The following is an 11,784-nucleotide window of genomic DNA, read 5'->3' as shown; positions in this document are numbered from 1 at the left end:
ACGTGCGTGTGTGTGTGTGTGTGTCAGTGTTTGTTCATACCTGAGCTTTATGTAGACTAATCAAACTAACGACCTGCCTGCACAGCTGAATGATGATGTGATTTATCCTGTATCCTGTAAGTTAGGGTCAGCAGTTTACAGCATTAACATTACATCACAGTTTTATTGTTTTGTGTTGTAGGGTTTTATTTTGTGTTTGTTTTGTTTCGCAGAATGAATCATCTGGCATGTTCTTTATCTCTCATCCTGTCTGACATTGTTCTGATCTGCAACACAAATCAGTGAGCATAGATTATATTTTCATTGTAACATTATAATGAAAATTTGGTACAACTTAAGTGCGCGCAAAAATGTGTCTTACTTTTGGATTGACCTGATTATATCCAACAAAAATCTACTTTACTGAAAAGGGTCTGTGGTTTGATATTAATTTAGTAAGCTAACTGCAACAGCATCATTTTGTTCATGAAATGGTTAAGTCATGTCACCAAAACTCCTTGGTATAATTTTAAAAAGAAAAAAAGGCTTTCAACTCTTCAGCTGATGTCTGAGAAAAGATGTGCAACTCTACTAGCCATGACTGTTTGGGGCTTCTGATGTAGTAAGCGATTGGCGTCAAAGTACTCCTGACCAAGACTTTTCTTTTCCATGCATTAGCTCTGTTTACAATCCCACTTATAATTTAAGAAATGACAATAGACATGTGAAAGTCATAAATCAAAGCAAAAACATCACTAGAGCACCATCGATGGACTTCAGGATTTGTTTATGAGGGGTTGTGTTGTCCTTTTTACCTTTCCACATGGACTGTTTTCTGCGCACAGCCAAACTGCTTTAACACTAACAATATACTCAGACTATAAACTGAAACCAAACCAAAATTCAATTCCTTACCTATTAATTCTGCTTTTTATGCAGAGTCTTAGGGACAGATCATTGTACTGGCTTAAATAATACCTCAATGTTATATTTTGGTGTCACAAGGAAACAGTTTTTAGTGAGCAACAATGAAACGTTTTTTGTGGCAAAATGATTGTTTAATGTTGGACTGAAGACAAAAGTAATCTGTATTGTAATGTGGTTATGTTCTTGTCTGAAAAAATACTGCAACTATACATTGAGTGTTTGATATTTAATGTGGGCTTGAAAATGAGCTGGAAGCAATGTATAGGAAGAATTTAAAATGAACTGAAAGTTTGAATGAATGTAGAGAAAGCTGTTAGTTTACCCAGAATGGGGCACATTTATTGAAGCTCAGGACAAAGCAGATTTACGAGGGGATACCTGGAGTCGAGGCACCTGAGCCAGTAATGTACCAAGAATGGAATATAGATAAAAAAGATGGAGAAGAGGTGACAAAAAGGGGAAAAAGATAAATGATATGAAGGATGGATGTATGGGTATAAGTAGGATTTACAGGTTACAGGTATTATTGAGGCCTTTTTCTGCTTCTGAACAATACATTTACTCATAATCCAAAAAGCAGACAGCCCAGGTTCAAATCCGACCTTCGGATTCTGTCTCGCATGTCACTCACTACCACTCTCTCTTGTCCCAATTTCCATCTCTACTCACGGTCATGTTTCTTCAAAACAGGTGCAAAAAGCACATGTTAAAAAAGTGCAAAATATGATTCATGTTGTGTGTAACTGATGGCATCTTCTAGTTGACAAACTTGTTTTTTTCCCTTTATGTTTTACCAGAGAAATACATGAAACAAGGCAACATGTGTCCAGGGCTCCCATAAACACAGTGACACTCCCTCTGTCTCTCTGCCTTGTTGTCTTCTTTCGGCTCGACTGCAGCACCTTTGATGCTCTGCAGTGAAGTCAGGGTGGGAGGTTGGAGTGTGCACATAAATGTGTGTGTGCATCTGTGTGTGTATAAGGGGAGTTGGGAGGTGAGGGTGGTGGGAATGATTCTCAGAAACTGGTTGCCATGGTCACCAAAACAAGGATTCTTGGCTGCATCACTCCTCACTGTGAGAATGCTCTCTATCTTTCTTCCCTTTTTTCTACTCACACTTCTCATGCAGTATCTTTCACTCAGCCAGACTTTGAAGTACACACACACACACACACACATACACACACACACACACACACACACGCACACACACACACACAAATGCCGTGTATGCAAACAGGGGAATCCCTGACGCTGCAAAATTCTACAAATAAAACATTCAGATCTTGTGAGTGTGCGTGTGTACGTGTGTGTGTGTGTGTGTGTGTGTGTGTGTGTGTGTGTGTGTGTGTGTGTGTGTGTGTGTGTGTGTGCGTGCGTGTGTGTGCATAGTAAAAGAGCGTCCTTATCCTGTGTGTGTGTGTGCGTGTGCGTGCGTGTTAGTGTGTGTCCAAAAGGGGTTAATCTATTCATCCAGCCTGCAGGTCCTTGATGGGGTCCAAATGCAGCAGGGCTTAACTTAACCCTGATCTCTGACTGGATCATCTCCTGTGTTCACTCACACACACACACACACACACACACACACACACACACACACACACACACACACACACACACACACACACACACACACTATATCTCTCTCTCTCTCTTTCATCACCTTTCAACAATAGAGCTTTCCTGTCGATAAGGAGGATGGGGAGGGAGGGACAGGTGAAGAGAACAGGGAGATGATCATCGGACAGAGGAGGGGGAGGAGGATGATGGACAAGCATCAGAAGTCTCCGTCAGACGTGCTGGAAGCTGTTCGGAGCAACAGATAGCAGAGCGACAGACAGACGAAGAGAGCTGAGTGGAGAAAAAACATCTGCACTCCTCTCTCTCTCTCCATCCATCCATCTCTGCAACTCACGACTTTCCTCCTCCTCCTTGTCTCCTCCTCCCAGCAAGTACGGGATTCCCCCAGTATTATCCTTTTCCCCCTCCTACTCCTTCTTCTCTTCCCCGCCTCCTCTTCTTCTTGCACTAGCCGCATTTGCTTCGGATCTTGGCGCACGGCTCTGCGCCTTTGCATCGCAGGTTGGCTAAACAAGACGCAGATATGCGGGGACTGATCCTCACCTATACCCACGCCACAGAGGACACCGAGCATTCATGATATTTTCATGCGACATTTTGAGCCAATGTAGGAGCGCGCGTGTGCGTGTTGATGGTGCGCACAGATGGAGCTTTACGCGCAGTGTGTGAGTGTGAGCGCCGCTGAGCGAGGAAACGCGCTCCTCCCGGACACCTGCTGCTTCGTTAAGATAAAGAAAGTCCAACTCTATGCCAACATGTGACTTTCTTTTCTCCTCAACGGATCTACAAAAGGGTTAACTGGCAAAAAGAGACGGTGTTGTGGGGTGTGTGAAACCCTTCTCCTCCTCTTCTTCTTCTCTAGTGAGTGATTTTGCGATGGATCCTGTTTGGCTTCTCCTTCTGCTCCCTTCCCTTCTCAGAGCGCAGGTCACTCCAGACTTCCCATCAGGAGTCACGCTGGTTACAGACAACAGCACTGATTCTTTGACAAACAGCACAAGACAAGTAGACCTCCCCCCAAGGCCCCCCAGCTCCTTCAGAATCCCTCAGCCCTCTGGGTCTGCAGTGATGTCTTCAGAAGCTCCTACAGAGCAGGAGGACGACTGGACCCCAGCAGAGGCCTTCATGTACACAGGAGACCCCCTTACTCTGGAGGGGGGCCGCTGCTCAAAACCGTACAGCCCCCCGGGGCAGACGGGTTCCCTGCCCGGCAGCTTCAGCGCCCCCCTCAGACCGGCTCTGAACGCACTGGCAAACACAGCAAACTTCCTGAACATGATCTTCCAGGCGAGTGACCTAAGAGAGAGCACAGTGCAGGAGGACATGGAGTGGTACCACGCTCTGGTCCGCGCCCTCCTGGAGGCCGACCTGCTTATCCAGCGGGCCCTGCTCACTTTTGACGCTGACCCGATGGCAGCAGTACCACAGCTGGTGCTCCGCGCCTCCAGAAACCCCACAGCTAAAGTCCAAACCATCATCCTTCAGGATTTATCCAAGGCCTGGGAGAGCCTGCACCCACCTTCCCCCGCCCCTGACGACAGCTGGTTCAGAAACTTTAAATTCCCCGAGTCCAATCAGCCGATGGCAGCACTGTCAAAGCGGGTGCTCCTCAATGACCTCAGCACCCTTGATACGCCGAAGTGGAGACAGGGCGACAGCTACGTGACCAATCGCAGCGGCGTCCGCTGGGCCAGCGCCCCCTTTCTGGACTGTAAGGATGGACGCTTTGTGCCCCGCTGGATGCTCACCCTGTCAACGTCCTTCTACGGCCTAAAGCCTGACCTCACACCAGAGTTCAGGTTAGGACACAAACACCGAAACAAACTCACACATTCATGCAAACCCTCAGAAAAAAAAAAACAACAACACAATTTTAAGAGATCTTAATCGTATAAACCTAAATGTTGAAACTTAAGTTCTGCAGATTCTTGACCTTCTTGCAGGTTAACAAGGACTGTCCAAACTGTTAATTCAGTCAGTCGGCAAGGTTCCTATACTGTTTCTTAAAGTTTGCGTAGAGTGCAGAATTCCAGAAATAAACGTTTCTCAACTTGACAATCTGCTAGCCATCATGTGTCCCTTACATGTAACATAGACTAAGAATTTGACTGAATCTGTCACTGAAACAGACAACAACTCTAACTAATAATGATGCATTCAAACTCTTGATTGTACAACATTAAAGCTCTTGACTTTGTTCAGTCTGGAATCAAATATACTTGGTAGAGAAACATTGATCAAATTTCATTAATAAGGTTAATTATCTTGCATTACTGCCAGGAACCATTAAAAAAAAAAAAATAGATGTGAGTAAAAACCAAATATTTTTTAAGCTCTTAATCACTGAGAGGATGAAAGATTTGAAGTGGAAGGCAGCAGTGTTTGTATATGACCTGTTTTTCTAGTTCAGTGTTTGGCTTTGAGAAAAGTTTGAAAAGCATTTTTGAATAAAATGTGTTTAAATCAATAGACTTGGATCAAATCCATCATCTAAAGGGAGATTTGAACAAGGTCTGCACAGATTTCTGCAGCAAAATGAAGAGCTGGCAAAGAAAAAAAGTAATTATTGTAAAAAGTAGAATGACAGTGGGGGGGCTTTCTTCATTCTCCACTCTAAAACACATCTGCCTCCGTAACCCATCCTGTGTTTTTGTGTGTGTGTGTGTGTGTGTGTGTGTGTGTGTGTGTGTGTGTGTGTGTGTGTGTGTGTGTGTGTGTGTGTGTGTGTGTGTGTGTGTGTGTGTGTGTGTGTGTGTGTGTGTATGTGCGTTTCTGTGTCAGAGGTGTGGTCCGTGTGGATGTCAACATTCAAGACATTGACCTGGACCAGTGTGCTACAGGAGATGGCTGGTTTGCAGACACTCACCAGTGCAATCGCACCACCATGGAGGTAAACAAAATGATGTAGTTCAGAATAAAAGAAGTTAACTGTTTTGCACCTTTGTATTTATTCCATTAAGCATCAAACTGCTCAGCTGGAGGGACTACCTCTAACCTCTAACTATTCTTACCTCTCTCCATTTTTCGGAAGCATCTCGATTCTTTAATCTAGTTCCTGGCTACCATGTGACCTGTCAGCGAGGATAGAGGTGTAGAAATGCACCTCCTTTTGCCAAATATGGTCACTCAGAAAAATAACAAGATGGTGACAACTGAAACCCAAAAGGATTGAGGCTTTATAAAAAATAGTCCACAAACCTCTAAGTTGCTTAACCGTGTAATGTAATGTCCGAGGTATACAAGCTTTAAATCATGTGTATGCGTGCACATAGTGGCTGACTGCATACCCTGTGTTGTTTCAGAGTGTTGGCTGTGCATCGCTGTAGAAAGTCGCAGAATGTGCACGGACAGTAGGGGCAGTGCTGGGCTTGATTTGAAGCTATACACACAGTGGTCTTAAACCACATGCACATTGCCACAGTCTTGGTGTGAAAAAAATTAATAAAAAACTGTCGGACTTTCTCGACTTGCAAAATAATTTCATGTTGTAATTATAGTAAGTAAGAAAAATATTTTTTGACTCTCACCAGATTTACATATGTTTTTATTTTTAACAACGTCCAAATTGGTCTACCTCTATGGAAGTGATTTTTGCCAAGGCATACAAGAAGTAACAAAAGAAAAATGGGCAAAAGCTGCGGACAATCAAGGATAGGATAAACACAGCTGTACCCCATATATATATTTTTTGCACCCCTAATATCTATGAAAGTATATCTTCTTTATTATGCATATCTCTGCAGATTCTATGTAAAAATGTAGAATCTGCGCATGGGTAGGTGTTCCGGTTTCTATTTGTAGTACATGTGTAGTCTGAGTAGTTTTGACCAATGAGGTATCGGCAAGCTTTGGTGTATGCTCTCCTTATGGAGGCAGGACACAATCCAGTGACATCCTCTCAACCTCTCTTGAACACATACCTGACAATGCTTGCATGTTCTAACTGTAACAGAGCTTCTTACAAATTATAATGTTTTTATTTCACCAAACCTGAGACCCGTAAACAGCAAATACAACACAAGAAAAACAATTTATTTTATGGGTCATTCTGCTGAAGTAAACACAGAGGGAATACTCTGTGTAATTCACTATTAAAACTGAGACTCACAAGAAACAGATTGAGAGGCTCCTCTTCAGGAGAAGTCATTTACCAGGAAATTATAGCGTTCAACTAAGACATAACTGGAGGGGGGGGATCGCTTCTCAACTTCTATATGGGACCCAACTGTAAACAATGCAGCGCACAGAAAAGAAAGTTGGCTAGCGCTAACAGCTGGCTAGAGTGGAATATTCTGAATGGAAGTACAAGAAGTTGGCATCTGTTTCCAGGGTCATATATTATTGTCAGAAAAAAAACTGAATGCCTCTGAGATCACTTTATGCCTACACTAAAATACTTTCAAAAGATCTAAAAGATTTTAATCATTGATCATGCGGCAGGAAATGTTCAGGGAAATTCACAGAGCGGCCGGTGAAATCCTTGTGCACATAATAAAGCTGCTTCATATGTTCTTTACTGCTCACTTAGAAGCTTTGATATAATGACAAAAACTCATTGTGTCAGGCTCTGTTGCTTTTTTTTTGCCACCTTGGATACGTTTTTAATATTTCACAACATCCTTTGTACATCATGTCTTGTCTCATGAGACCCCCCAGTGTGGGACTTGTGTGAAAGGGCAGCTCTAGAAGATTTCATGGGCAGTCTGTCCTGAAATTTTCTAAACATTTTCAAGAGTGCATGTGTGATAGGGGCTTTAGTTACATCACACAAATAGTTGTCCTTTTTTTTTATCCTTTGCTCATGCTTTCGCTCATTCAAACTTAAGCACTTCTGTCTGCTGCTTCTCCCTTTCCCCTGCCAGTGTGTCTGTACTGACCCAATCCTCTAACTCTCGTCTCAGCCATCTATTTAAAGATGGTTTCTCTGGGTGGCATGCTGCAGGATGATCTGATGGATTATGACGATAATCCAGGCCTGCTGACATACTTCGCCTTCACGTACAGGAGTCTGAAACACAAGAGGAGAACCGTCCTAAAAAATCTCCAAATCCACCTGGCACCCATTGTCCTGTCCTACCTGGCTTAGAGGATTCAAACCTGGCTGAGCAGAGCAAATACCAGGTCGCACATTTCCTGCTGTTTTGCTCAGTTCATTCCTCTCTCCTTTCTAGGCGGGTATTGTTTTGGATCTTGTCCCAGCTCATGTCAATCAATCAATCAATCAATCAATCAATCAATCAATCAATCAATCATTATGTATTTGTTTAGCAACAATTCATAACAAATGTAACATTTTATGTTACAAAAGGGCAGGTCAAACATCTTACTTTTTGTTATATTATCTACGAAGAACCAACATTAATCCATCATGAGCACAGCACTACACAATATTTAGCAAGAGGAAAAACTGCCTTTAAGAGGCGGTCCGAAGAAAAATACGAGAAAAGGTAGTTCACAAACTCTGAGGAAGATATATGGTTAGTAACTTACATGGTACATGGAGATTTACAGACTGTGACATGCAAGTGTCAAAGAGAGAGAGAGAGAGGGAGAGATAGGGGCTCAGTGTACCAGGTCCCCCATCAGCCTAAGCCTATAGTAGCATAACAAAGTTTTAGGCTTACTTTTAAAGTACAGAGGGATTCTGCCTTCTAGGACCCTGACTGGTAGATGATTCCAAAGGAGAGGCCTGATAGCTGAAGGCTATACCTCCCATGAGCAGGCCCGCATTCTGGGAACGTAATGTTCTGGGGGTAATAAGGCACCTGGCCATTAGGAGCTTTGTAAGTGAGAAAAGGGAATTTTAAATTATATTCTAGATTTTATAGGGAGCCAGTGTAGAGAAGCCAATACAGGAGTAATGTGTTCCCTTTTCCTAGTTCTGGTCATTACTCGAGCTGCACCTTTTTGGACTAGTTGAAAAGTCTTTCCAGGGCAGCCTGATAAAAGAGAATTACAATAATCCAACCTGAAGGTAACAAATGCAGGAAATTGTTTTCTGCATCATTTTGCAACAAGATATGCTTGATTTTAGATATCAAAGGTGAAAATAGGCTGTCCTTGAAAAGTGTTTTATGTAGGAGTTGGACATATATTGATCTAATATACAAAACCAAGATTCCTAACAGTGGTGCTAGATGCCAGGCTGATGCTGTTAAGGACAGTTGTATCATTAGAAAAAGTCTCTCTGAGGTGTTTAGGGCCAAGCAATTAACTTCAGTCTTGTCTGAGTTAACATGGAAAAAATGTTGGGACATCCAATCCTAAAGTCTTTAAGCAATGCTACTAGTTAACATAACTGATTGCTGTCATCAGGCTACAATAATATCAATAGTTGAGTATCATCTGCATAACAATGAAAATGTGTGGAGTGTTTCCTCATAAACACACACACGGTCAGTGTGTTGAAATATAGTGGACTTGCTAGTATCTGTCTCTTTTTTTTTAGATTGTTGTGTCTTCTATTATATTGGTAAGTGAGCATTATGATGTTTTGTTGATGTACTACAGTGAAATACTATCTACTGTCAAAACTGAGTGTTTTATTCTGAAAATTAACCGGATGTTTAAATGTTGTGTCTGTATGTGACTTCCTATCCTGCTCGATCAGCTCTGCAGCAACTTGATACACCCTGCTCCAGCAAAAATGGAAGTCTTGCATATTTGCTGCAGAGGACTCAGAACTGCCAGAGCTGGGACAAAGCACAGTGAAGCTAGTGGAATCATACACATTGACTAAAGTTAAACCTATCAGCTCAGCTGCTGTGGCAGAGCGGACACAGACTGAACATGCATTTGGTGGAATTTAGCAGTTAATCCTCCTTGAAACCTTGATATATTCGAATGTACCAGATTTGGTACAAAACGAAAATCAAATACGTCCAGCATTATGTAGAGGAGACTTCTTGTTATTGAGATCAACAAATAGCATTAGAAAGCATTTTGAAAGTTTGAAGGCATAGCTTCATCATGAAGTTCAAGCCAGAAGGAAACAGGACTTGGTTATACTTTTTCCAATCTTAAAACCCTTCGGCTATCGCCTGATGACCATATATCCTCAAAATCAAATTTTCAGATTTTCCAGTGTAGCCAGTGATGGGCAACAAACAACTTCCAGCCAAATATGGCTTTTCTGTGCACTCTTTTGTCTACTGCCCAATCAGGAACTTGTGTAGTGATCAGATCTAAAGTGAAGCAAAATTTGTCTGTGCAGCTGGGGGCGGACGGTTGGGGCTATTGTCTCAAGCGAATCCGGCCACTCCCCTTTTTGCTCTTTAAGCTCTTTGGTGAAATAACAAGTGGTGGAGGTGGAATCGGTCATTTCTGATGCTGAGGCCTTCACGACACAGTGTGGTTTTTTTTGTCTTGTGGCTCAAGTGGAAATGTTTCATCTAGAACGGATTGTTCGCTTGCATCTTATATTTAATTATAGGGACAAATAAATCCCTGTAAGATTACTAATTATGGGTGGATTGTTTTGCGTCGGCTTTTCCTCTCCATACGGACAGATTTTCAGCATTGTCTGCTGATACCTGATTGGCCAATTCTAGTTGGATGACAAATGAACTACACTTTCAATGCAAAAATCCAGACCCTGACAACGTGTTCTATATTTGTAAAATGTATGTAAATGTAAAATCTGAGAATAGATATTATACCTCAAGTGGCCTTCTGGGTTAAAATTTAAGTCTACCAAAGCCACAAAAAAAACTGTAATTTCTTCATGTCATATACGGTATATGGTTAGTTAGAAGTTGGTTGTAGGTAGATTAATGGTAATTAAGTAATCAAGCATCATAGTGCCTTTAAATGCTGCAGCAGTAAATCAGGTTTCGATGTATTTTCTTGTCATGTTTGATGATTGAGTCCTTTGATCTACTACAATTTAGTACGTCTTCACTTTGATAGTTTATGACCATAAGGAGAATTAACTCCCTCTATTTAATCCATATCACATTAATGTTCAGCCTGTAGCATTAGAGCTATGATGGGGGGAGGGGTGTTGTATACATATGAGAGGACAGTGTGTGTGTGTGTGTGTGTGTGTGTGCGTGTGTGTGCGTGTGTGTGTGTGTGTGTGTGTGTGTGTGTGTGCATGTTTGCATGTGTGTGCATGCGCATGTGTGTGAGGGTGGAGCCAGATTTCTCTAGAAAAGGATAATACCCTCAGTCAAGGCATTATGTGTCCATTTAGCTTTTAACTTAGATTAACAAACAGACAGACAAAGTGTGTCTGTGTGTGTGTCATGATGGGCTGAATTGAAGTTAGAATCGGAGTGAGAGTAAGAATCTCTTGTTTTAACCTTTATTTATTTAAGAACTGAACCAGTGGGAATAAAATATATTAAGTCATTAACAGGGATGTGGACCTCAGATGATACCAAATCTCCATACGGCTACGATCCAATTCAGGAACGAATCATAAAAATTATTGAGTGATCTGATACGATCAGATGCAGCTGAAAAATTTTCAACTTAATGAATGCGAAAGAAGATGTTACTATAAAGGGAATTTTTGTGATTTTAGTTGTATAGGACTAAATTATCAGTGAGCAAGACTAAAAAAAGGTCAATACAGAAAAGACCTCTCATGTATTAAAAGTAAATTGAATGTATAATCATCTTTTATCATTACTTAATAGAGGACGTTCAATCTTACTCGGCAAAGAACATACAAATACAAGCATGATCAAAACAATCCCTCTGTCTCTTGCAGTGTGTACCTGTCCCAGGCAGGGGTTTTCAACTGGGTCAGTACTGCTGCCGCTGTAGAGAAGGTTACTACAACCCTGAGATTCTCATTCAAGACTTGGGTAAGTCAGTTATTAATCTCTAATTATTTTTGATTTCCTATGGTCAAATAAATGAATTGTTGTAGAAATCAGATTATTTTTATATGTGTGTAGGCTTTTCATAACTCATCCCATAATTGTCTAACTGAATTTAGCTCTCTTGTAAATCACAGAGATGAGGATGTCGTGATGGAAATACAAGTTCACCTAAAATAATCTTTACCTGTTTGCTCTGATGGCATAATTGGCAGCTGATCAATATGCCCCTGTTTTACAAAATTACCAAACTTTAAAGCTCCTTTATTTTTCAAATACATTTAGGTTTCACAGCCAACACACATTAACTGAATAGTTTAGTTAAAGCCCCTTTCAAAGCCTCTAAGACCTTATTGATAGCCATTTACCTGAAAAGAAAAAAGCACTTATGTGGACCAAAGGAAAAAACACAATTTGTGATTGACTGCTGAAAAAGTTCAGTTGACCAAAGTGCTGTACAGGTTAAACA

At 41.5% G+C, this 11,784-nt stretch overlaps 1 protein-coding gene across 1 annotated transcript in view; it reads left to right on the top strand.

Moving 5' to 3' along the window:
* gpr179 (G protein-coupled receptor 179) overlaps positions 1 to 11,784 on the top strand; it is a 29,634-nt gene continuing 17,850 nt past the window's right edge. The window contains exons 1-3 of the mRNA XM_065952281.1: positions 1 to 4,286; positions 5,269 to 5,377; positions 11,204 to 11,300. Coding sequence (XP_065808353.1) covers positions 3,364 to 4,286; positions 5,269 to 5,377; positions 11,204 to 11,300 — 1,129 coding nt within the window. The 5' untranslated portion in view covers positions 1 to 3,363. The remainder of the gene's footprint in view (positions 4,287 to 5,268; positions 5,378 to 11,203; positions 11,301 to 11,784) is intronic.

This window comes from Labrus bergylta, chromosome 1 (genome assembly GCF_963930695.1).
Source record: "Labrus bergylta chromosome 1, fLabBer1.1, whole genome shotgun sequence".
Classification (NCBI taxonomy): domain Eukaryota; kingdom Metazoa; phylum Chordata; class Actinopteri; order Labriformes; family Labridae; genus Labrus; species Labrus bergylta.
The sequence above is the reverse complement of the archived record's forward strand: the minus strand, read 5'-3'. Positions and strand labels throughout refer to the sequence as shown.